Here is a 27,589-nt window from a genome sequence, read left to right as displayed (position 1 = left end):
AAGTACATATGAACTCTGTATTTTATGCTATTTTTGAAGATTCAAAATTATAACTTCATTTAAGTATAGTATTTCTAGATTACTTTGTAAAATGTGAATCTTGTGCTGTGAACTGATCCCACATTTTTGAACTGGTGTCTATAATTCAAAGATTACTTTTTAAAGAAAACTGGGCCTAGGTAAACATTGCAAAAAAAATCTATACAAATATACATAAAGTGAGATGTATATACATATATTAAGCACAACAATCTGCCAATGGGGTAAGCCCATTTTTCTTAGTAAGATTTCTTAAAATAAGCTATTGAAATATCTCAAGATGAGTGAAGTAAGAATTAAATCAAGCACAGATGTTTTAGCTTAAATTTGGAGATAAGAATTAGAATAACTTGACTTGTGACTTTTGTTTGGGTTTATTTTTTAGTTTAAAATAATTCAAATAAGGTACATTTTTAGTTAGACTGTTTAAAATCGTTATTCTTAGCAAGAATAAGAAAAAATAATCTTTTTTCTTATATAAAAGATAAAAGATTTGTTTCCTTATAGATCATTTTACTTGCTTTTTTTTGCAGTGAGGGCTTTGGTTAAACTCATATAAGACACATTCTCTAAACAGTGCCAACCAATGGTGCACAAGCGCATTACGGACAACTGTGGCCTCTCTAATTGGCTGGGCTTTAAATTAATTCTGACCAATCACAATGCTTGTGGGAAGCCAATCACCGTGCGGCAACCTGATGACTCATTTAAACTCAGGGGAGGGAGGCATTTTGTTTTTGCTTCTTTTTGTTTGAGTCGTGATCTGTTCATGTAAGCCTGACAGTGTTTGTGGGTTTGGTAAACTGTGTTTATTAAAAGTTTAGAGTCTTGTTAAGTTTAACTGTATTATGTAAATAAGCTTGCAGCGTTGCTAAGATATTAATGGTTGGTTTCCTGTTTCTCAGTTTTTCTCTCACTTCAGGAAAGACAGAAAGCAGAAGGTTATGGTGGCTGCGGCTCCCCAGCACCCAGCAGATCTAGGACCCCAGGCCCAGAGTATTCATTCTGGGCCTCCTCCTGTACGAGGACCTAGGCCACCCATGCCTGGTTCCTTTAGAGGACCACACCTGGAGCGGCAGCAGCAGCCCAACTGGCCTTTCTTTTATGTACAACCTTCACAGCCATACCAGCCCTACCAGTGGCCCATGCCAATGCCTTATGTTCCATATGGTGGCTTCCCTGGGATGGGTATGTGTTCAATTTCCATATGTTTACATTGTCTACTTTATCTTGACCACTTTTGAGCTGTAGTTTTCACCTGGACAGTTTATTTAGACTTTTTAAAACACAAGCTATTTGCACACAGATGTAAAACTTTTTCTTTTTTTTCTAAGTTTTGCTATGTCTTTTGGTCTAGTCATTTTAATGTTTCAACACAGTTTAAAGAAAAATTGCCAGATTCAAATGCTGTAAGAATGCAAAGCACCATAAATTGAGATTGAGATTAGGGCTGCAACAGCTAATTGAATAAAGTTGATTATTACAATAATTGGCAACTCCTTTCATAATTAGTTGTCTCTACCATGCACATGTACAGTTGCTAAACACTAATGTGGGGCAGTAATCCAACCAAAGCCATGGCAAAAAAAAAGCTCATGGGTGAATGAGATTCTTAGTAGGTGCCTAAAGCCATATATATTTTTTTTTTCTTGAGCCTGCTAAAGTAGTCAAAAGATGTCATTCTTACTTAAATTAAATTTCACCTACATTTAGTAGTCAAGTAAAAGCTGTTCTATTAATCAAGCTTGTGTTTGTAACAATTTCTATTTTGGTTTTCGTTCTTACTAGAGCCTGCTAGAGTAGTTAAACAAGATTGATATTTCCCTCGCATTTAGCGAGTTATTCATTCCACCTTAAATGCGGTGGCAGTTAGCCCTTTTCAAAGTCTTTGAGAATCACAGCCAAGTGTATATTTACTTTACATGCACTGTTGTGTTCATTTTAATAATGATAAAATGTAATATTTTTATTAATGGTAGACTGTGTTCCTTTTACAATTTAATACAGAAAGTTTAATTTATTAAATAAAATTCTGGAAAAGTAATTTTGGTGCTTTTCCTTTTTTCTGAAATAATAATTAATGAATCAAAAACATAACGGAGATTAATCAAATATCTAAATAATTTTGTTGCAACCCTAATTGAGAGACACGTTTTTTTTCGTGACTATGGTAGTGTTGGCAATATTCAATATTCTTAAAACTTTTAATTTAAGTGGAATTACTGTGTCGCAAATGCTATTTGTACCTGGGTGTAAATAGTCACACTTTTTTTTTTTTTTTTATGTAAGTGTATTTAATTATCCCTCTTGCCAAAATTCAGTTTCCCAAGACACATTTGGTTACTTGAATTCAGTTTTGTAGATTTGATCTGAAAATGTTACTAAAAACTAGTAAGCTTCAAAAATGGCACAATGAAAACAGTGTATTTTTAAGTTGTCTATTTAATGCCTGAATTTTAGATATCATTTTATTCATAAAATTGTGTAAGTGGGTTGCAACATTAACCAGGTTGATCTCAACCGTGTTCTATCAACTGATTTAATTGCACTTCTACATTCATACATTTAAAACAATGAATATTTTAAATGTAAATAGTTTGTGTAAGACTGGCATAATGGAAATATATTTGTATTGTCTTCTTATATATAAATAAATAAATGCTGGTATGCCTCTATTTAGGGAGGACGACACATGGTTGTATAGTACAGACTAGAGCCAAGATTGAATCACAGGTGAAATCTGGGGCTAAATTTAGTAAAATAAATTGGTGTTTAAAAAATGTGCACATTGATATTAAAATGATTGATATAATCGTGTTTAATCTGACTACTTAGTTTTTAATACTTGTGCTTTTTCTCACAGGTTATGGTATGATCGTGCCACCTTTGCCGCCCCCGGCTCCTTATATGGATGCACCAGGCTACATCCTTCCCCATGCGCAGCTGCACATGGTTGATTACAGACGCATGATGGCCCCTCACTTGGCTCCTTCAATGGCGTACCAAGCTCGCCGCTTCCGGTTCCAGCACACCACGCCGTCTGGAAGAGTCATGGTCAGTTCAGAGGTCCAAACAGAACCTGTTTATTCAGAGTCTCCGCATCATGTCTGCAAAGGTTCTGCAAGTTCCCAGACCAGTTCTGAGTCTGGAAGGGATATTTGCAGCAACTTTTCATCACCTGAGCCACATGAAGAACGACCACTAGAAGAAGCCTTTGAGATTCCTTCAAACAAACCTCTTGCAGATAAAGTTGCTGCAGCTAGCAATGTTTCATCTGTGGTTCCAAATGGTGAAATCCTCTTTCAGGCTGAAGAAGTTCGGATTGAATGCAGAGGAACTCCTGCTGAATGTGATGAGTATTTGCCAGCTTGTCCAGATATTCTGATGATGGGTGCGTGCCCCTCCAGTAGTACACTGGAAGGAACAGATGGTACCCAAGTAGACCCAGTCAACAGCACAGCAGCGCATTCCCTGGTGCTGAAAGGTGAAGATGACGTGTGTGAGAACTCCAAAAACGTTCAATGCAAAATCATGCGACTTCCCTTTGACCTGCAGTGTTTGGATCAGTTGCGGCAGATGGAAGCCTCTGTCTGGTCTGTGGAGTCGTTGTTGCCTTACGTTCCTTCTGCAGAGTGGATGATCCAGAACGGTCTTCTCACTCCTCAGAAGCCGCCTTTGACCCCAGTTATGGAGGTTCCTGCTGAGAGTCTTCCTGAACTTCCTCAGGAGGCCAACCAAACCCCAACAGATACAGAATCTGCCCCACAGGAAATCCTGCGAGGTGAAAGAGTGATTGAATTGGATCGACAAGACTCTCTGACCTCCCTTGAATCTCTCCCACCCTACCTTCCTGCAGCCAGTTGGCTGGCTGACCTTGGTCATGTTTATTACAGCAAACTACAGTCAGATGTGCAGCAAGAGCCTGGCAACCTCAACGCCTGGCCAGAAGGACGACTTGGAGAGAAGACTGAAGTCTGTGAGGAGTCAAAGATCCAGTCATCATCAGTTAGCCTCAAATCAGGATCTGTACATTTCAAAGAGGAGACAGTTGCTCCTAAAGGTAAGACAAGTGGGCATGACCTTTCTGATCAGGATAGTTGTCCAGTTCCACCCCGTTCAGGCAAACCGTGCTCAGCTAAACGCAAGGCCCGAATCTGTAAGAGCTGCCTGCTGAAGTGGAAGGGAGACAACATTTCTGGAAGCCCAAGCCCCCCTAAAGCCAACTGTACAAAACATCACCATACTTCTCATTCTCGTTTGTCAGGAGATAAATCTAAACCTCACCTGTGTGTGCTCTGTTTGAGTGACCCTGAGAAGGCGGCTAAGTGCAAAGCTAATGCAGCTGTTCCAGGTCTGATTGATGATGAAACGGAAGGAGAAGTCTCTGAAAACAGCTTGAACCCTTCAGGTGGCTCAAAGAAGAGATCTGTTGAAGCCCAAAAGAGGTTATATAATAATTCCCAAAAGGTGCTTTCAGGTCGACACTCTGAGAAATGCCCCATGTCTCACCAGTCCAAGCTTAGAGAGCAGAATTGCTCTTGTGATGACCCGAAAGGTCTGCCTAATTCCAGCCCACCATGGAACAGTAATAATGGACATGGCCGACATCATGGTGCCACTCAGGAAAATAATGAGGAAAACGTGGCTGTTTGTGCAACGGAAAGGTGGAGAGATTCTGAGCAGAGGTTCATTTCACAGAAACAGAAAGGTAACTTTTCTAAACTCTCTGTACTTGCATATGATGGCTCTTTTTGATTTCTAATGTGTTTTCTCTTGTTCTCTTAGAGAGGTCATGGAGAGGAAGTGTGCAGGGATCGGATACAGAGAGTATCAAAATTATGAGACCTCACAATAAACCAAAACAACATGCACCAGCACAAGGTAAGGCAGTGATTTGGTTATTTGCCTCATCATAAGCTCCTTACCTATTGCCCTGTTTCCATTTTCTGTCAGTTCAGTCTTTGTTGACCAAAGCTAATTTAAATCTATTTATTTACTAAACTTGTCCGTGTTCATTATTTGCAAATCGAAAATAAACAAATTTTAGTAGAAAAACAAACTTGAGGGGTTTTGGCCAAAATGGTGACTTTGTACCCTTACCTGTGAAAATTATGCCATTGTTGCTGGCCTGACCCCAAATGACCCTTCCAGCAGTTTCACTTTCTCAGGCAAAATTCCATTGTCAGAAAAGTCATGTTAGAGTTGCAGTGTGCTCTAGACTTAATCATTTGGTGGGAGGGACTAGAACTGCTAGGAAGACAGATTTTGTAAACCAACAATTCACATAACTACCAGAATTTGGCATAGCTACCTTCATGGCATAATGACAGTAAATAACCTGTAAGTCTTACTTGTAGAGTGGACAAACTGGGCAACCATGAGGGAGGAAGCATTTGTGTTTTCACTGCTTTGAGGAGTTGCTCATTATGGATGGTAATATGGCCGTGTTCCACAAACCAGAAACAGAAGTGGTTGTGAGATTTGAAATCAATTTTGACACCGTGACTCTTGAATGTTCCACTTTTTGGCCGCTTGCATCACCGGTTTGCTGGTTCCAGACCAAGATTGTGGGGCCTGATCGGCAATGACTTCTCAGGCCAAAAACCTGTGATTTTGTGGTGTAAAAGCACAGAACCTTTCAGGAACTTTGTCCCAGCACCAGCACTATTCTGGTGGAAAAACTCCCACTATGCCTCACTGCCCTCTGCCTGCATCCTCCCTTGTTTTTAGACTTGGCTGATGCTCATCCAAAAAAAATGTTTTATCTAGGTACTAAGTTTTACTTACTAATTAATATGTAAAATGATACTTTGATTTAATTCATGTTTTATTTTACACCTACAGATATTCACAGAAGAGACACAAGATGCTGAGGACACTATTGCACAGTTATCAAATGATTTAAGGCCACTTCATCACGTTTTAATGTCACAATGATTTAAATTCCTTTAAGACTGATCACAACTCACTTTTTTTATACAGTGATTGAATAAAGCACTTTTTGACGTTTAAATTTTCTCCTGTGACCCCTTTTGTGTATGATGTGAATATGTAATATATTAGGCACAGCAGTGTTGACTTAATTTTCGACCCTTACTTTACTGGACTTTTACTGTTGTGTGTCCGCTGTGAATAGCTTCTAAATGGGAAGGAAAACTGCTCGCAGAATGTATGTTCTCAACTTTTCGATGTGTAAAACTGACAGTGATGTGCAGTAACACACTCCTACTGTTATCACTGCTGTTAAATATGAGCTCAGCTAAGAGGCTATTAGATAAAATGCAGGGAGGCAAAAGTCACAGGACATGCTATTACTTCAGAGACAAAATATGGTAACTTCCAAGAGGATTGGCCATATTTCAGATATAGCCCGAGAGATGGGCTGGCCTCTCCCAATATTTATTGGGGTGTTCAGATGTCATTTTCCCTTACTTTCTGTTTCTTTAAATGTCCTCTGACTTTTAAACCACACTGAATAGTAGTCAAATTGCAAGTAACTCCCATTAGCACAGCTCGCTAGCTAATGCTAGACAGTTAGCTGGTCTCGTTGTCCTGCCTGGGAAGAACTAAGAACAGCGCATCTGAGGAGCTCCAGTTGCTTTTCCTCACTGTATGAGTATTTTTATCCAAGTAAAATATAAAAACAGAAGCAAACAGTAATTATTCACTTAGACAGAGAGGAATGGAACTGGACAATCGATCCACAGTTCAGAAAAAAGTCCCCAAGACAAGCCCAGAACTGGAAAAAGAGGGGAAAATGTGACTGATTTTAAGACTGTAATGCCTCCAACAGCTTCAATAATATTTTAAATAATTATTAAACTTGTCTGTCTTGTGCAATAGAGCTTTTGGATACATAAACATTGAATATTTGACTGTTTATGAAACTATTTAAAATATTAAATTTTGTAAAGGAAGCCGTATTTAAAAAATTGCTAGTATCTCCTTTTAAGATGAAAAAAGTCTTTTGTTTACATGCTAATGAAGTCTGATTTCTTTATATATTGTGTAATTTTGTGGGACAAATTATATCCTATACTAATCAAAGCCTTAATGTAAAGCCTAAAGTGTTCATTTATATTTGCTCCTAACAGTACAGTAAGCCACAAACCTATATAGAAACCCAGTCATCCACAAAATAAAAGTGCAATCAGAACCTTGAAAAATATTGTAAAAATCATTGACATACCACCCAGTACTAATGTTAATACTTTTTAATATAAATGTCTAGTGCCCAAATACACAATTTTCTTAGATATTTAGGACTGGATTGATTCAGGGTACTTCTCAGGATGGGCTTAGAAATGAGCACAAATTCACATTATTTAAAAGTGTATCTCTTAACGAGTGCATGAATAACACCCATTTTGAAAAAGAACCAAACAAACTTTTAATGCAAATGCAATTTATTGGTCACTGCAGTGTAATTCTTGTTGAGTACTACAATGCTGGCACAGAGAAGAGTGGCAAAGCACAAATACACTAACTACAGCTTCAACAAGGTTCTTTTAACACAAATACAAAATGTCACTTCTTAACATCGTATAAAGAAAATAAAAAAAGGTCTAAAATCGCTCTTATAATAAAAAATGGCAGCATGCTGAAAGGAACATATTTTTTTCATATCTATGAAACAAATCATGAAATACAAGCATAGTAAACATTGAATAAACAACTGATGAATATGTGGAAACAAGAAAACAGAACAGATAAAAATAGCACTGTAGAAAAAGAGAAATAAAGTGTGTATCTAATAAAACAATTCTTAAAAATGGGATGGGGTATGATGTTTAAATAAAACAGAGCTCAGGGAAGCTCAGATTCCACAGTCATGTGATCAGAATGCCTCAATTACCTGCAGAGAGACCAAACACAGCATGTGTCAGTTACAGGTCTGAGTCTAGTGATAATAAGCATGCTTTTAAATTATGCTAAAATAATCAGAATGTTTTACTTTTTTATTTACTTACTTAAATAATTTACAAGAAATTACTGAATTTAATATTAATTAATTAGATTAATTAGAGATGCACTTAATATTTGGTAAATGTAATTCTTCTGTCAAAAAAGGACCTTCACTGTGACTGGAAAAGATTGAATAATTTATACTAAACAATAATACATTTTTCTTATGTCACTGCAGTGCTTTTTAAGGTGACAGGGACTGAACAATTTCAACCCAGCTTTTTTTTACCTGTCTGAGCTAGGCATGCAGTTGCATGCTGTTGTGTCATTAGCTGCACCTCTGTAGGGTTTTCTAATTGTGTTTTTAGTATGTTTCAGAATTCAGAAGCAGTGGTGGGACTGCTGCAAAATGTATGTTATGGAAACAATATAACGTGCTTATTTTCTTAAGGCTAGTTAGAATGACTGGAACTATGGATTTTAATTCACTTTCTTATGTCATTGCTAATGTAAATCTAGGTTGGTAAGAAAAGGAGTGCATTTGTAAAATGTATGAACGTAAATGTTTAATTTGAAATTAAATGTTTATTTGGGAGTAACCTTAATGTTAGGTGCTGGTGCCACAGATGACCCTCCCTCTCCCCCAATTTTGCATTAATTTTAGCAACTGTCATTATTTCTTGTTCTCACAAAGATGTGTCCAGCCTAAACTGAGCTAAATTGTGCCTAGGTAAAACTCTGATTGCTGGAATATGTGTAAAGCAATACAGTCTTAGTTAAATCATACAGAAGATATTTTTGATCTAGTGGTTACCTGTCGAGGCGGGTGACCACGTCTCGCACCACACTGATAAGGTGCTCGTACTCCTGAGGGTTGGACATAACGATATTGTAGAGCTTCTTCATGTAGGACTCGATGGAGTCCAGACTGGCAGTCTCTCCACTGCCTGCAGGAGGGAACAAAGCACAGAAACACATGAGGATGATGCAGAGCTCAAATTCTAGAGGGAGCAGTAGCAAACTAATACAGCTTTATATGACTATGCACCAGCAGGCCATAGCAATGTGGAGTGATTTACAGAAGCCGGTAAATAACTGTTGTATTGCTGCCTTCTAAAAGACATATCACAAATGATTCTTATCCCTTGATATAAACCTAATAACTGTAGTAAGCATGGACAATGCAACGTTAAAGACACAACATGTTTTGCACCTCTGCTGGCTGGTTGTAGTATGATGACGTGTAGCTCCACCCATCCCCCTCATCCCCCAGCCTATTTATTATTTAATTTTTTTCCAGCTCTAGTGTTTATTTAATATTGATGGATAATTTATTTATTTCAAGTCTAGAGAGAAATTATTACATATGTAATATGTTTCATTACATTACTAACAGATACAGAATGTTAATCTAACTGTTGAAGATAATATCTCAGGAAATGTCCATTAATTGGCAGAAAACATAATATCTTAAATAACTATGTATAGTGTTGCTGTTTACTGTCTAAAATGGATAATTTGAACATTTTTGACATAAGCCTACCATGCTTTGTAGCGTATAAAAAATTAAACACTTGATGAGTAACACAACTTAATTGTGGTCCGACTGTCATGATTCTTTTTTGCAAATGTGTTTCTGATGTAATTTATTGCATTTTCTTTTAATCTGCCTAAATTAAGCATTCAATTTATTAAACCTAAATATGTTAAATTTATTCAGTACTTGCCATTTCTATTAGGGCTTCCCCATTTGATATCTAAATTAGGATAAAAGTATGTGAATGAATACTGCCATAAAGCAGCCCAAAGCTTTCTGACTCTGGCCGTGTGAGAGAGTAGACCTGTATCTGTGTGTGTTGTAGTGAGAATCTGTGTGTCTCACCAGGCAGGGGCACGTTGGAGAAGCTGTGTGTTAGTGCAGAGCGGAGAGTGTCGAGGTGCTGTTGCAGCAGACTGTTGCGTGTACGTTCCTGCAGCACGTCTCCCTCCAACCGGTCCACAGCGCTCCTCATGCTTTCCACGTGCTTCTGCAGCGCTGCGTTCCGCTCCTCGTACTCCATATTGGTCTTGCGCAGCTGCCGCAGCTCTGCCTCGCGAGCTGGGGAAACACACCAGGAACACACTTATGTGAAATTAAAGGAAAAATCACACTCACCACTTCACACCTCAAAATGTGTGGGCTTTCTTATCTAATATAAACATGGTAAACAAACTGTGGACACCTGTTCATTCTAAGTTTCTCTTAAAAGGCACTTTATTATATATTAACAGCCTGTACTCTAATATTATTTTAGTAAGTAAAGTTACTGATGTTGTATGGCTAGTTCTCATTGTTGTTCTCTAACAAAACACTGAGGCCTTCACAGAACAGGTTTATTCATTCTGAGACTAAATTACACACAGCTGGACTAAATTAAATAATTAAGTGACTTCTGAAGGCAAATGATTGCACTGGATTTTATTTAGGGGTAAAGGGGATGAATACTTTCATATTTCAGATTTTTATTTAAAGCTGATGTCTGTAAGTTTTGGAATTTAGGATCCTCTCTGGTGAGAATGGGTAATTGTACCCAGCATACAGAAAAATCATTTTAAACTGGGCGGGTGTAATGTGGTCTCCTTTTAGAGCGGGTGAATCTGATTCCAGGTTATGTTCAGTCAGAGAGAGAGAGGTCGCTCAGTCAGAAACTTCACTTCAACTACAAATTTTGTTTTTACTATAAGTGAATGAGCTGCTGAGCTCTGAGTTTCCTCTTCTGAAGTCTCCATTGCTCCAACTGAGCCGGATCCTCTTTCAGAGGTTGTACGTGTGATGTAAGTATGTACAGATGTGTGACGTGGCCTGAAGAACTCCAGCGAAAAGCGACTCGACACCCCAGTTTTTTTATAACAAATATATTAGGCTTAGCAGGGATGGTCGTTCCAGCACACTGGTACCATTAAACACAATATTTTGTCCCTTCTCCACTCTTTTGCCTTTAGTTTAGAAACAAAATAATACTGACTGACATTTTTATTCCCTTTCACAATTATTTTGCTGCTTTGTGTTGGTCTTTCACTTAAAATCTTAATAAGATACATTTGAATTTGTGGTTGTAAGGTCACAAAATTGGAAAAAGTTTTTTCAAGCCACTGTAAATTTAAAACAGGTCCTTTTAGAATGGTCAAACTAAGAGGCAGAATCAATCAGAATCTCTATTTTGGGAAAGGTTGGGCAAATAAGAGAAAAACCCAAGGGCAGCAAAGACTTTGCTTGTGTGCATTCAAACACTTGCATCTGTAGCGGGTGCACATTCATGCAGAATACAATTCAAACATCAATCATACAGGTGACACATGGTGAAATTGTGGGGTCTTGCAAATTGTGAGTGTCACACTGAGGCCTAAACAATGCATGCGTGCAAACACACAGACACACACAACCTGTCTGAATGACTGAATTTGTCTGGACCAAAGGATTACCTTTACTATGGTTCAGAAACTCCTCAGTGAAGATAGGAATATCAAACACAGACCGATCCTTTATCACTCCGTCATTCTGACAGATGAGAGAGAGAGAGAGAGAGAAAGAGAGAACAAGATAGAATAGGAAAAAAAAGAGTAGAAAAATCTCTTAGCTATTCAAGGGCTCACTTATAGTAAATATAATGCAAATATCATTATTCTGCACAATCCTGGACAACCTGCAGTATTTTTTCTGCGATATATATTGGAATGTTATATCAGATATCAGTGATGCAACATGTCAATATTGGAGACAAATAAACAATACTTGGCAAATATTATCTATTATCTAATTCTGTAAGTTTGCTCACTGACAAAGACATGAACAGTCTATACTTGTAATGGTAGATTCATTTTGACAGTGAGAAAGAAAATCACAATTAAAATTCAGAAAATCACATTGTATAAATTATATACATTCATTTGCATTTTGCAGAGAGAAATAAGTATTTGATCCCTTTGATAAACAAGACTTAATACTTGGTGGCTAAACACTTTTTTGTAGTTGATGATGAGGTTTGTCAGGAGAAATTTTGGTCCACTCCTCTTTGCAGATCATTTCTAAATCATTAAGATTTTGAAGCTCTTGTATGGCAATTAGAAGACGTTTCAGCTCCCTCCATAAGTTTTCTATGGAATTAAGGTCTGGAGACTGGCCTGTCCCCTCAATCACCTTAATGTGCTTCTTTTTGAGCCAATCCTTTATTGCCTTTGCTGTACGTTTTACCCAGCCATGACCCATTTTTAATGTCCTGGTGGAGGGGAGGAGGTTGTCACTCATGGCTCCATTCTCATGGCTCATGGCTGGTACATGGCTCCATTCATTCTCCCATTTATGTGGTGAAGTAGTCCTGTGCCCTTAGCAGAAAACAAATAACCTCAAAACAAACCTTCGTGCTTGACAGTAGGGACGGTGTTTTTGGATCATAGTCAGCATCTCTCTTCCTCCTAACACTGCGAGTTGAGTTGATGCCAAAGAGCTTAATTTTTGTCTCATCTGACTACAGCCACTTCTCCCAGTCACTTTCAGAATCGTCCAGGTGTTCAATGGCAAACTTCAGACTGGTCTGCACATGTGCCTTCTTGAGCAGGGGGACCCTGTGGACACTGCAGGATCTTAATCCATTAGGGCATAATGTGTTACTAATGGTTTTCTTGATGACTGTGGTCCCAGCTGCCTTGAGATCATTAACAAGTTCCCCTGTGTAGTTTTAGGCTGATCTCTCACCTTTCATTTTGGATGTTTATTCCATTTTTCTTACTATCGTACCAACTGTTGTCTCCTTCTCCTCTAGCATCTTAAATATGGTTTTGTAGCCCATTCTAGCCTAGTGCAGGTCTATAATCTTGTCTCTGACATCATCAGAAAGCTCTTTGGTCTTGCCCATGTTGTAGATGTTAAGGGTCTGGCTGATTAATTGAGCCTGTGGACAGGAGTCTTTTATACGGGTAACAATTTAAGACAGCTGTCTTAATGCAGGTAACGAGTTAATTAGGATCATCTAACTAGTTTGTAGGAGCCAGAACTAAATGGTTGGTAACTGATCAAATGCTGATCAAATTTCCATCTGCAAAATGTAAATTAATTTATATAATACAATGTGATTTTCTGGATTTTATTTATGATATGCTATCTTTCACTGTTAAAATAAACCCACCCTTAAAATTATAGACTGTTCATGTCTTTGTCAGTGGAAACGTACAAAATCAGAATGAAATCAAATAATTGATTTCCTTTGTATCCATAATGGTATGTCATGAAAAATTATTAAAATAGTGTAAACTTTGTACTCCTTTGTATCAAGCAGCAAAAAAAAAACCGAACAAAATTAATACAGAATTGCAGTAGACTCTGCATGTACTGTCACTTGACTACTGACCATAAGCACATTAAAATAATGATACTGAATTATACACTGTGTGCATCCCTAGTGCTTGGTACTGTACATTTGTGCCTCCAAGTGTTTCAGTCTGAAGACCAAAAGGCTCTGTGCACTCACAAATTTAAAGAGCTGTAATTTCATTAAGCTCTGACACTGCTGTGCCATTAAGGCTCATCTAGCTGGCAGCTAAGCGTCTGGTAAGCACATCATTTAATTTCCTAAAGCTGAATGAGAACAAAGCTTCAGCATTCACTGCTGCAGCAACAAGTTGAGTTTCTGGTAGGGCTGTGACGATAATTTTATTACCGCAATACCGCGGTTATGGGACGTCACCGCGGTGATGAGCTCATTACCGTCATTACCGCATTTTTTTATGGCTGTCAAATCTGATTGACTGCGTTTTGAGCGGTAGTAAAATGCTCCATATAAGCACAACTGTGGTGAATTCAGTATTAATATGTCAAGTCCTACACTATAGGGCTGTGCAATATATCAAATATATTTTGATCGCGATAGATATTGGTGTCAAACGATCTCAAAATTCATAATATCGAATATAAATTTTTTTGTCATTTATCTGTGCTGCCGCTGCACTGGCGCGGCGGCGAATGGGTTAAGCAAAACGCGGTGCGTGGTACTCATTGAGGTCAGAACAGCTCTGGAGTCTCCTGCTCACTTCGTCTCCATTGAGGCTGCTGAAGAGAGTGAAGATTAGCAGCACTAATATTGGCTCGGAAATGGAAGCTACAGGGCAGGCTCAGTAAGTTGAGAAAAAAGGAAGAAAAAGACTCAGAACAGAAGAGAATCATCTGCAAGTTTTGCCGGAAAGTGGTGTCTGCACCTCTCGCCAACACATCAAACTAATTCACCCACCTCAAGGTAAACCATAGAGCCATGTAAGGTGTTCCGTGGTCACATTTTGAGAAAGTAAAATATATTAATTCATTGTCTGGCTGCTGGCTGTTCTGCGTGAGCACCGCGGAGAACGCGCGGCATTGCGCCTCAGTCTTGGGAAAAATAGTAAGGTTGGTTGAAGTGTAGTTCAAACAGCAAAGCAATGATATAAAACGATAACCACCATCTTTACTGAAATGTTGTTATCTGACCAAGTCTGAGGTAAAATGCGCTGCGCCTTGTCTCTTTCACAGCACGCGGAACTGAGTTCAGAACCGCTACAAATATAACCATATAAAACTCAGTTCAGATAAATAAACTTCAGATGAGTAAGGACACGTAAAGTGAAACAAAAATGGTCAAACATAAAGGACAGGTTTCTATTATTTTAAAATGGAACTAATGTCTTTTTTTTGGTCGGTTGTCTCTTGCGAGCCGATTTCTTAACGTCACGACATTTTAATCAACATATTATATGACGCGGGTCCCGTCAGGATATCTTGCGGCACAGACAGAACTGAATTGTTATTGGCGGGAACAGGAGTTTAATCAATCCAGAGGATGTGGGAGCACATTAATAAATAGTTAAGAAAATTGTAATAATCACGCAGTGATTCTCATGCACGCAACAAAAAAACCCTAAGCACAAAAAAGGAGCGGAGAATGGACCGACACGCGCACACACACACCGATTTTTTTTTTGTAATGTGGTAAGAAACGTGACCGCACTATTCAGCGCGGTTTTAATAAATATTTTTTTTAATTTTAAGCACTAAATGTAATTTATTAAATTTATTTAGGACCGCGGGGCAGGTGCGGCAAAACTGTGTATGTGGCGGGCTGATGCGGGATTAAAAGAAGGTTTTTTTTTGCGGAACGGTAACGGGACAAAAAAGAAATGATGTCTGAATTAATTTCCTCCAATCAAATATAATTTAACATGGTTTAAGAATATAAAATAATTTATAAACAAACGAAATATTTAATATTGAGCTAATAGCCCAAGTGCAAAAATACAAAATCTGTAATACTCTGCACTGCACAATTCAAACGAAATAGCCGTAACGCAGCTGCGCTCCTGCCCTGCGATGCAGCCGAAGCCTGGTGTGAGGCAGCAGAAATTCTGGGGTGAAAACTACATAACTACACAACATAAGGAGACATAATGCACTCCAAATATTCAGGAGGGAAGTGAAATAAATGATACTGTACAGATATAATCTGTATCTAGTAGATATTTAATGAGAAATAAGAAGAGTGTGAATAAAAAAAAAAACAGACGCCTATCACAGACTTCTTGAGCCTTGAGCCCGAACGGCCCGAGGAAAGGGGTGAGAAATATATTTTTTTCGGGGCCGGGGGTCAGTGGAAAATTTTGCTGTGGATTAATTCGTCTTTTTTTTTTTTTAACGAATATTAGAATATTCGCTACCAATTACTGCCGAATATCCTGAGCTCAAAACCGCTATTCGGGCCAGCCCTAAAATAGATCTATGGATGGAGAAGGGGGAGGCGGACAAGCTCCTCCTTCAAAAAGTCTGCTCGGAAAAAGACAGGTTAGCTGTACAATGACGAATTATACAGGCAGCATATGTTCACTCGTTATGCTGTATTTATGGTTTATGTAGAGGTTGTGTGTAGGCTGTATGGTTTGAAGAATAAAGATCTGTTACCAATAAATTTGTGGTGTTTTTTTTTTTTTGGGGGGGGGGGGGGGGGGGTGTTTTGGGGTCTCGCGGTTAACCGCAATATCGCGGTGGTGCATCAGTTTTTTACCGCGGTTATAAAAAATCAATACCGCCCCAGCCCTAGTTTCTGGGCATCAGAGCAGAATACATGTGGGCCTGATGTGATGTAAAAAGCCAAAGAGAAAAGCTGCACAATATTTTTGTATCTGCTCAAAGACAAAGTGCTTGTGTGTGTTTAGGCTGGGATTAAAGTTTCTCTTACCTCGTGAAGAGCCTCCCTGGCAGACTGCCGCGCCACATCTGTTACAAAGAGAAAGAGCTTAAGAGCAGTAGCAGCTGATTAATGTTTCCTGTGATTAAGCCTTCCTTCCATCTTGAACTGATAAGAGACTGATGCATGTGAGCAGCTTATCTGCCCTCTGCTTTAGAGGGCATTTCAAAAGCAGAAACAGCCAAAGATACAGAAGAAAAATGAATCTGAATTACCAATGGATTTAAGATTTTTCAAAAGAGCTTTATATCCGACAACCCAAAGTCCATACATGGACAAATATACTGTGTTTCACATCATACTGCTCTCCTGTTCATAATTTAAAGATACTTTAGAATGAAGAGCTATTTCTTTTAGAATGAATGAATGAATAACAAGAAAATCATCATGCTATAGGGTTCCAATTCATTTTACTACAATACATTGTGATACTGTAAGCAAGTCAATATATTGCGACTGTTTAAATCAAATCAAAGAAAACTGACCCAGTATAAAAACATACTATTCTGTCTATAAAATCTAAGTAGAAGAAACGCTAACTTTTAATAAAATCATAATAGTGGGACTAACAATAGAATACAGCACAAAATTAACCGCTGTCTGATACCAAGCTTAACATATGAACTAATAATCATAAAACAATATTCTACCACACTTTTATACACTATTATATTTTCTTACATCCCTGTCAGCTACATCTAATGGCTAAATGCTAATGTTAGGCTGACCAGGGAAGATGAAAGGGCCCTCTAAGCCACACGCCATGCCAACTCTAAAGTATCCAGTAAATTTTACAATTACACATTATAGTTTGTGTTAGACTAGGCTATGCAGATTTTGTGAGCCAATACAATGACATGAATCCGTCAAAAAAGCATGAATTCTATTTCTTTTCACAAGAATCTGACAAAAAGATGAATAGTATACTTCATTCAGAGTGTACATTTATGGTGTGCATTCAACACACTTGTACACTTATAAAACCATGTCAAAGCATTTTTTTTAATCAATTCCAAAAGACATTAACTTTTTCTACAACAAAGAATAAGTTAAAATAAGCAATAAATGCATTGAATGCCACCCTGAAAACACTGGATAACTTGAAGTCAACTTCACATTTTTAAATGAGAGAAAAAACTGTTCTGAATGGCAACTACGATTAAACAAATCTGTAATAGCTTGCTAAACAGATGATTACTTACTGAAAGCCTACAAATCTATGTTAATTTTCATGTGAAGTGATCATAATAAATACAACATAAAACAAAACAAAAATAAATAACAAAATAACTTGCTATATATTTTACTGTTGAGACTGGAAACAAAGGACTACAAAAACTAGGAACTACTGTAACAGCAAAGGAAATCATACAGCCTGCCTGACACATTACGATTTTTATTTGCCTAAACTTTTGCCCAAACAAAACAAAAATCAGCTCTCTACCACCAGCTCTCTACCACCACCTTGAAAGAAAATAAAACTAGCAAAATATTCACAGTACAGATGTCTGTCTGTACCTCCTCTGTGTCTCTTGCCCTTCTGCTTCTCCTGCACTTTCCTGGTGAAGTGCTTGTATGCCTCTGTCTGCTGATACTTCTCCAGCTCCCTCATGTAGCGCTCCTTGTCTTTCTCTGCCTCATCTAAATAGCGCTGCATGGAGAGAAACAGAGTCAACTCTTTTTTTCCTGAGATTTAATCCATGCAGAAAACACAAACACACATTAACAGTACGCACAACCCACCCCACTGACACCCATACAAACTCTGCACCCTGCACTTTACTTTACACTGCATCTATCAGACTTTTCCATATTATACAGCATTCTGCCCCCTGCACTCCCCACTCAACTCATTCCTTACCTGCACTTACTCATAGCTATACTGTGACATACTGACTACTTCCACACTATCCATATCTACATCTGTGCATATCTGTTCTGTGCAATATTTGTCTATAGTGTAAGTTATCATGTTTATTGTAATTAAGTGTATTGTAAATAGTGTTTATACTGTAAGTTATCTGTATGTCCTATTTTTATATATTTTATATTATTTTATTACTCTCTTGTAAATATTATTCTTTGCGCATTGGTGGGAATCTGCACCCAAGTTTTTCACTCACATGTACACCTGTACTCTGTGACGTGACAATAAAAATCTTGAATCTTGAATTGAATCTTGAATCACATGTGCCCAGGGAAATGGGCAGCATTTGTTGTAGTGTCCAGAGAACAGAGAGGGTTAAGGGCCTTGCAGCAGCTTAGCAATCTCTTCGTATGTATATATTTTTCGATTTGCTACATTTTAATTTTTTTTTTTTATAAAGTCTCCTCACCTGTTTCTCATCAGGCGGCAGTTTGCTCCACTCATTGCCAAGCATCCTGGTGATTTCTGGGAAGGGTACGTCCGGTCTCTCGGCACGCAGTTGCTCCCGCCGATCATTCATAAATCGTACATATCCGGTTAGGGGAGCTTTGGGTGCATTGCTGTCCTTTAAAGGCTTCTTTCTCTTCCTTCCTTTAGTCCAACTTGCCCTGCGTGGTTTCTGAAGGGCCAGAGAAAGACAGTCTCTGAGACCAAATTCAAAATCTTAAAGTTTAAATCAAATCATTATTCATCCCTCTCTATCTGCATCTTCTACAGTGATAGAATACTCAGAAAAGACATCTCTATGCTGATAGAGAGAATGATTCTGGTTGATATGGATTATTTTATGTACTTTCATTTTATTCAAAATATTTAATTATCATTAATTACAGTGTTACCTCCTCTCCATTCCTCTGGCTGCTGTTATCTGTGTTCGCTCCAGGTGAAGCACTCTGCTCTTCCATATCTTGTTACTCTTCACACACTAAACAGAACTACAGAACATCACACACAGACACACACATACGATATACAATAACCATAAGGTCACATTCTGTATCTCTTTCACAATTTTTCAGGGCATTTTTGCAAGAAATATATTATTAGTAATATGGAAAAGAAACATGGAAAAATATTTCATTACATTTCAACAAATATTTTACTGCAATACAAAAAGAAAGTTTTATTTCATGTAAGCTTAACAGTTTCAATCATTCAGCAAAACAAACAAAAATCGATCGTTTTGAATATTAAAGTAATTTACAAAGCAATTTGTATAAACTAATGAATATAAATAATAAATAAATAAATAATGTAGCATGAATACAATTTAATGTAGCAAAACAATCTGTCACAATACTAAATTGCAGAATATTAAGTACTTGCACTTATCACATAATCTGCAAACATAATACCATACATAATACATTTTTGGGTGGTACTTCCTCAGTGGTAATCTAAAGTATAAAAGTATACTTTTTTACAAAATATTTCTACATATTCCTGTACAGCTTTAATGACTTCAATATTAAATTTACAACGCAAAATCATAAAAAGAAATTAAACACACTGAATGAGAAGAGGTAAACACGATATGGCACACTCCTCTTACTTATACCTACTAACCCAAGTCTGAACAAAGCACAAAATTCTGCTATTTGTGTTTATTTTTGGGTATATCTTTATTACCTTTTATACAGCGAAACTGGCAAGTCTTGGCAGCATTGCAGACAATAAAATAAGTGTTAGTCTAATCAGTTAAGTTAGGGCAGTGTTTCTCAACCCTTTTTCTATCACGTCACCCTTTAAATATTTGCGAGATGTCAAGGCACCACAGTTTACGGGGGGGGGGGGGTGGGGGGGTGCTGGCGCAGTACTTCAGGTGAGAAGGGGGGGGGGGGATGCTGGCGCAGTACTTCAGACAACGAGGGGGGGGGGGTATGGGGGGGGCTGGCGCAGTACTTCAGGTGAGAACGGGGGGGGTGCTGTTGCAGTACTTCTGGTGAGAACGGGGGGGGGGGGATGATGGCGCAGTACTTCAGGTGAGAACGGGGGGTGTTGCTGGCGGAATATGAAATAAAATAGCGCGTCACAATTAGCGCGATTAGTGCTGCCTGTGATTTGGGACACACCCCGGCACCCTGGTTGAGAAACACTGAGTTAGGGCACTATCCAAGTCCAGGTCCGGGGGCGCCTCCCTGATTTTTTTTTTTTTTTTGCAAATTGGAATGTTATTTAACTTATATTCTCTATTTTTGAATTTGGTGCCTTATCAATATTCAGAAATGGGTATGGCCTCTTATGGGTTAAAGAATTTTCAGTTCCACTTTAAATTTTTCAGAATGTAACTAAGTTAGTTAACCTATCCTAGCTAAGAAACCATGTTTGGTAGTTAACTAGCTAATTACATTTGTTAGCTAACCTAGCGTTAGCTACCGCTAACGTTACCTTTTGTTGCCCGTCCCAAAACACCGAGTGGCTGTGTCCGAACCTGTAACGTTAGGTATTTGTCTCATTAGACTGTAGACAATATTTAGCAATCTGTGTTACAAACACATTACACTTACATTAAAAACATTATTAGCTAACTAAAACACTGACAACTTGCTGTCATAAATGCGGTCAGACTGAGGTAACTTACTAGGATGCGATATGAATGAGCGAAACAGACTAAGACATAAATACGTGATTTTCTGCGATCATAATACTTTATTTGTATAAATTTGAGACACAGCCTGTGTGGATATGCTGCACCAGTTAAGGTGGAATGAGAAATCCGAGTAAGAAAATTAAGTCAAATTCAGCCTCTGCGAAACATCTAGTTATCGCAGTTCTCCTGTAGCTACAGCTGTGACTGTAATCTGAACCTAATTAAAACCCTGATTATTAGAGTCTCTGCGCCGTGCAGGATAAACTCAGCTCATCGTGTTTAGACCCGCAGCAGCGACCCGACCGCAGCGGCTCCACAACACTACACTGAACTACAGCGCTTCTAACGGCGCTTCAGTACCAGAACACGGGCTGAGAGCAGCGCAGGCGAGCCCGCGGGGACAGTAAGAGAGTCACTGACCTGTATCTGACAAAATCGGAGTGTTTCAGGAGATTTTCTAAATAACAAACTGCACGAACCAAAACAATGCAAATAGCCACACGTCCGGCGTCATCACACGGCGACGGGTACGAGCTTGGTGGCGCTGTGGCCGCGGATGTACACAGTTTATGAATATGAAATATATTTAAAGTCTAAAGGCGGATTATTTGATCAATGTAATGGTGCGTTTAGATGTATTTGGATCAGAGTCGCGTGGTGCTTTTGGGATGTGTTATTTTGAGTCTACCGATTTGGACATTTTTCCCGGGGACTAGTTTGTGTGGCGGAGGGATATAGATCGGTGTTGGTGCATTCTCTCGCGAACTGACAGTGTGACCGTTGGCGCCCCCTGCTGAGACAGCGGGTTAAATACAGCCTGTAGTTTTCTATACTGTAGTCCCCAGATCAGCGCTTCATCATAAACTAAACAATATAAAATGGGGATAAATGGGGTGAATGCTTGTGATGGAATTCACGTGAGTTGTTTGTGAGTTCATTACAGTTAATGGCTGCTGTGGACAAAGTTGCAGCGTTTAAGGAGAAATTCGGTGTGAAATGGACTTGGGGTTTAGTGAAATATGATAAGTATGAACATTTGTTGAATATCTCACCTCCATTCAACCCCAGATTCTAAAATACAGCACTTTAGCGCATGCTCTGAACAGGCTTACAGTGCTAATGATAGGGACGTAGCGCTGCTTATGGCATTTCCAATGAATTAATTTGGCAGTCTGCTCTCTTATCCCAGCTATTCTTTCGTGCTTGTCAGTCAAATTATCATGACTTAATTTCAAGATGGCAGCATGCGGATAACTACCTCAGGGTACTGTGTGTATAAACAGTCTTTTTAAAGAACTGCTGGTGCACTTTTAAAGCTCTCAGTGCCTCATTTTAAATGTCAGGTCTTTTGGAATTCTACCAATAAAGTGTGGAGCTACTTTGATCTTGTTAATAGTGTAAAATTAGTGATAATGTTGTAAAATTAGTGAACTCTATGCCCCTTTTGCTAGCATTGTAAACCTGTTGGGATTATCGGCTAAAAGCGGTGAATAGAGGTGGACTATTCGACAAAAGTTTGTACTCATCATCATGTTTCACTTCACCCCAAGTCCATTTCACACCAAATTTCTCCTTTAACTTTCACACACAACGTTACATACTTATTCTAATTTATTTTACATTAATGGCATTTGTAGTGGCATTTTGTTGGTGTTAAATGGTGATGTTGGGACTAAGCAGGAACTAATGGATAGAGCTGCATTAACAAATAAATCAATTCTATTAACAACCAAATAACTATATAGCTTTTAATATATATTTACAATATAATCTCAGTTAATCTGAAAATAGTGCTTAAGTGATTTCCCAGGCTAAAGATTTTTCCATGATATAATATCCTTTTTTTTATGACATTTTCATCATGGTTCTGTAAAAACCAGAATCAAATGTGCTTATAGTCAGATACCAAAATACACAAAAGAAAAATAACACATACATTCATAAGTCAGATCCTGTGGACGTAGTAAAATAAAATAGTTAAGTTTAGAAGTAAACTTAGCCTGTCTATAAGGCCAAATAAGCTGCCCTCTAGTGATTGTTTTTAAGATTCTCTAAATAAATCAGTCAGGCCTCTTCCAAATCCCTGTATCAAAACTCCCTCGCTCTGTCTGTCATTGTCTTTAAATGTAATCAGAAAAGGCTTGTATCTTCAAAATGGCAACTTTACTGGAAAAGAGAAAAAAAACTTTTGTTTTCAATTAAATTAAAAGTAAAGAATTTTGGATTATTTATAGTAGTCCAATAATCATTAAATTCTAATATAATATGAATTTCCCAGATAAGTCAAATAAATATGTCAGCTGACATAAGTGAAACGTTTTTATATGTAAGCAACAATATGCATCATCTCTATAAATTACTAATCTGAATAATAATGAAGTAGCGCAATGGTCTTTTGAATAAGAAGTAGTATACATGTACATGTCAGGTTGTCAGTTAGAGGTGTGCTATCAAACTGTACAAAATTCTTTTTTTAGAAATAACAAAAATAGTGGTATTCTGTCTCAAAAGCAGTATAAATAAATTCTAGACAAATGTTTACAGATAGTTTTTTTTTTTCAAATTTTCTTTTTTAAGTTATACTAAATCGTCAATGACAACAACATAATTGCAGGAATTGGGTGGCACAGTGGCTTAGTGATTAGTAGTTTGCTTTCCAGTGCTGACATCTTAGGTTTAAGGACAAATTGGTAAATTGGATAGTTTAAATTCCCAGAAAAAATAGATTCTCTAATGACATGTAAATAAAATGTGGTTGCAATGATTCAATTTTGACTTTTCATTCATACTGACTGTTAATTAAAACTAAATTCCAATTACATCTTTATTGTTTATTATTTAACTGTTATATAATAAAACGTACTATAGATAGATAGATACCTGCTATCTTCTATACTTAATTTATTCTTTTAATCTATCTATCTATCTATCTATCTATCTATCTATCTATCTATCTATCTATCTATCTATCTATCTATCTATCTATCTATCTATCTATCTATCTATCTATCTATCTATCTGTTATACTTAAGCAATAGAACACGAGAGGGAGTGTGTTATCGCGAAATAAAGCATATTCAAACTGAATAAATTTTTTTTTCTTAAAGTTCAGTTTGATGATCTACGGCACGAGCCAAACCAAATCACAGCTGTAATGTTATTCGTGATAACACACAACCTCGAGTGTTCTATTGCTTTTATACAACTAAATAAATTACTAAATAAATAAAGAAAATAAATCAAAGAACTTTGAGAAATTCAGTTTGAATATGCTTTAATATGGACTGAGCCTTCCGCCAAAAAGTAGTTCCACCACAACTTAACTACATACAGTGTATGGTTCAGGCAGACTAACACCACGAAAGTTAGCTTGAAAGCAAAATTGGGAATAGTGAAGATGGTAACGTTAGGAGCGTGAAATAACACTAATACTCTCCTCTTCTGCTCCGTGGAGTCGTCTTCAGGTGAAAGCCGCGAATTTTAGCATTTCTGCTTATTTTCCTGGGTGGTGTTGGTTTTAGCTAGCTGGCTGGACTGTGGTTAGGTTAGCGAAGCTTGCTTTAGCTCAGCATTAACTTAGCTTAGCCTAGCCTGGCTGGTTAGCGTTCTGGCTGTAAGACGGAATTAACCGAGCGATTTTCGTTCCCTTTTTTCCACGAAAGACGAGCCAGCGCTGCGGGCGAGCGTGCCGCGGCTGAGCTCTAGTCTGTGCTAAGCTAACGCTGCTGCGGGTGTCCTGTGTATATACGCTGTTACTTTAGTGTGAGAAGGCCGTGATGTTATCATGAAATATCATCACGGCTAGATCACTTCTCAACCAATCAGATTGTGAGGTCGGAACTAACTGTTGTATAAAATATAACATACTATATTTATTATACTTAATGTTCACCCCATATGGCATTTTAATGTTCTTGTTGCATGTTTTTAATTTAAGCGAGCTGACGTTAAAACATGTCTGTATATACTGCGATTTTTCTAAAAGAAAGGTAACGGAGCTAACCATGTAAACTGTTATAAGATTATTTCTGATAGCTGGTTAAAAATACACAAATCAAACCCCAGAGATCAAACCCACTGTGAGCTTAATTAAATACAGTTTGTGATAGTCACTGTGACTTGTAGACTAGGATTACAGGATTACTGTCAGCTATAATGAAGGAAAATTCTTTTAGCTAGCCAAACTAGATACCTAGAAGCTGGATGTAGTGGATGGCCAGAATTTAGTACAATACTTTTTGTTGGTAGTTTAAAGCAGTTTCTTAACCCTGATCACTGCCCTGAAATTGTGTGTTTTCACCTGATCCATCATTTATTGAGTATCCCTTAGCCCCTTAGATTTACTAATGGAATATATCTGGTCCTTTGGTAAAAGCTCATGATAGACTAGGAGGGTTTGGGTTATCTAATGTTTATATTAACTTCTGCCAGAAATCTCTATGAAACATAAGGTTGCATTCTTTTACATAAAAGATTACCATGATAAGAAGTACTTTTAATCGAAACCCCCCCCCCCCCCCCCCCAAAAAAAAAAAAACCCAAAGGACCCTAAAAAAGAGTGGCGTAAATGTAAATACACAAATATATAACAGAATTGACATGTCAATAATAATAATAATAATAATAATAATAATAATTATTATTATTATTATTAAATCTGTTATATTGTTTTCAACATTAGGTGATACCTCAGCAGTTTTTTCATAATTAATTTATGAACGTATTTAATTCAGACATTGCACGCATACTTTTTTTTAACAACAGTAAATGTAAAGTGACCCTTACTTGAATGTACCTAATAATAAACAGAAGCACAGAAAATAATGGTTGATTTGTGATTAAAAGTATTTCCACAAATGTTGTTCTGAGACGCTGTAAGGTGGGCTTTGATTTAGATTAGCAGATGTGTCCCCCCCAATATCAAACCCACTCCTACGCCCTTGATTGGGTATATAGAAAGGTGCTATATGAGGCGCTTGTGTGTATAGAAAGGCACTGATGAAGTGTGATATTATGATAAATAGAAATAGATGATAGATGAAATATTAACTATACCTTATAAGATATATTTAAAAAATGCTGTAACCTCATAAGTATCTCACCTACTACAGTGTATAAACAAGAATAGAAAGAATATATGCAAGAATATATAAACATATAAATATATATATATATATATATATATATATATATATATATATATATATATATATATATATATATATATGAAATCTATACAAAGTATAAAAGTAACCTGTAGATATGAGGTAGTGCAGTAATGCAGAATAAATTAAGTATAAGGGATAGCAGGTATCAGCAGACAACAATACTGAATATAAACCTGTGTTTAAGTTAAGTGTAAGTAGTGCCCAGGAGTGTAAATATACAGGATGTAGGATAAAGTGTCAATAGTGCCCTGGAGTGCAAATGTACAGGATGTACAGTAAAGTGTCAATTGGGGTGTGCCATATCGTATCGTACATGATAATATCGCCAAAGATTTTGAATATTGTGAACAAAATTATACCCTGAAATATCATGCCATATCACCCACCCCTAATTATCGCAGCAGAGTACTACTTTTTTGCAGTTTTTAGCAAAAGAAAAATTCACACTGTTTTTATTTCCCATTATATATCTACTAGAGATTATATCTGTCCAGTATCATTTATTTTATCATGACAATCTGGATCATTGACTTCTGTTACAAATCTGATAAAATTCTTTTTTTTTTATATCTCAGTTAGCCATATCATATTGCATGCAATAATAAAATTTGAATTATTTTTTCTAATTCAGTGTTTTGTCATATCGCCAAAAGTATCGTGAAAATACCATGAAATATTGTGATATTATTTTAGAGCCATATCATATTCTTTTGTTATACTTACAGAGGAATCAGTCTGACTAGCTATGCCCAGTATGGGAAGTAGATAAGCACCCTGCCAGATATCACAACCTGATATGCTTAGTTAATCCTGCGATTTGAACTTAACTCTATTATTACCCATCAACCCAGCAGTAAACTATTAGGTAATTACTTCTGGGCATTGAATAGTAGCTGCTTTGCTTTTTACATTCTTACTATTGTATTACTTTCACAGTGGAAAGGTCCACTGAGTCTTATAGCGTTGTTAAACTGGCACTTCTGCAGAACAGACTGTTATTATAGTTTATTATTTCTCTGCCCTTGCAGCAATGTGCTCTTCATCTAGACTCTTACATTACAATAAATGGAGCAAACAGAGTGTCTGAAGAGGTCTGCTTATGCACATTAGTTGTGTAAGTGGCAGTTTTGTGTAGTGAGACCCACTCAGTTCAATACTTTTCAGGTTAACAGGTATAAAGAGGCCAGAACAATTCACTTTATAAGTGCGACACTGAGCCACTGCTATTGTTATTGCCAGAGATGTGTTAAGCAGCCTGAAGCATCCTCAAATAAAGTGAATTTGAGTACATTTAAAAATATATATTCTTTATATAATGTACAAAGAATGCCTTTTATAGATTCTACTTTCTACAGTTCAGGAGTTCACACACTTATTTTTATTTATTTTAGACAAAATAAATGTTGACTTCCTGAGACTCTGACTTTTGCGTTGTGTGCATATTTAATTTCTCCTAGCTATTTGGGATTAGTAAGAGCTAACAAGTTTAAGAAACTAAACTAAGTCTTTGTACAGGAAGCTGTTTTTGCAAAAAAATGTTTCCTTATATGGGGACAGTAGTTCACAAAACCTTGGACAGTGGGTGGGTGAGAATCCAAGTTGTAAGCTATGTGTGGGAAGTGGCCTTTTGAGGTACATTTTGTTGACTTGTAAGATGAGTCTTTCTCAGATGCGCTACACTTTTAGACATGATCAGGTACTTCGATCTCTTGCAAGTGCA

General features: G+C 37.4%; 2 protein-coding genes across 7 annotated transcripts; one reads left to right on the top strand and one right to left on the bottom strand.

Annotated features, from left to right (window-relative positions):
• The first annotated feature begins 722 nt into the window (after positions 1 to 722).
• Positions 723 to 6,052, top strand: buc2l (bucky ball 2-like). Its single transcript, XM_049475056.1, has 5 exons — positions 723 to 810; positions 945 to 1,227; positions 2,903 to 4,747; positions 4,825 to 4,920; positions 5,884 to 6,052. Exons 2-5 carry the CDS (start codon positions 984 to 986, stop codon positions 5,910 to 5,912), a joined length of 2,214 nt encoding a protein of 737 aa, XP_049331013.1. The 5' UTR covers positions 723 to 810; positions 945 to 983; the 3' UTR covers positions 5,913 to 6,052.
• A 1,375-nt stretch (positions 6,053 to 7,427) lies between these two features.
• hmg20a (high mobility group 20A) lies at positions 7,428 to 21,261 on the bottom strand. Of its 6 annotated transcripts, none has more exons than XM_007235036.4 (10): positions 21,122 to 21,261; positions 20,500 to 20,542; positions 18,951 to 19,046; positions 18,521 to 18,730; positions 17,703 to 17,835; positions 16,176 to 16,213; positions 11,407 to 11,482; positions 9,827 to 10,042; positions 8,759 to 8,891; positions 7,428 to 7,894 (listed from the first exon to the last, which is right to left on the bottom strand). In XM_007235036.4, exons 3-10 carry the CDS (start codon positions 19,014 to 19,016, stop codon positions 7,891 to 7,893), a joined length of 876 nt encoding a protein of 291 aa, XP_007235098.1. In that variant the 5' UTR covers positions 19,017 to 19,046; positions 20,500 to 20,542; positions 21,122 to 21,261; the 3' UTR covers positions 7,428 to 7,890. The 6 variants fall into 6 exon arrangements, with proteins under 6 accessions (XP_007235098.1, XP_007235099.1, XP_007235097.1 ...); XM_007235037.4 differs by having other exon boundaries at positions 18,951 to 19,036; XM_007235035.4 differs by lacking the exon at positions 20,500 to 20,542 and having other exon boundaries at positions 21,122 to 21,242.
• Positions 21,262 to 27,589: the final 6,328 nt, after the last annotated feature.

Source organism: Astyanax mexicanus, chromosome 2 (assembly GCF_023375975.1).
Source record: "Astyanax mexicanus isolate ESR-SI-001 chromosome 2, AstMex3_surface, whole genome shotgun sequence".
Classification (NCBI taxonomy): domain Eukaryota; kingdom Metazoa; phylum Chordata; class Actinopteri; order Characiformes; family Acestrorhamphidae; genus Astyanax; species Astyanax mexicanus.
Note: the sequence above shows the minus strand (reverse complement) of the source record. Positions and strands in the feature narration are given on the sequence as shown.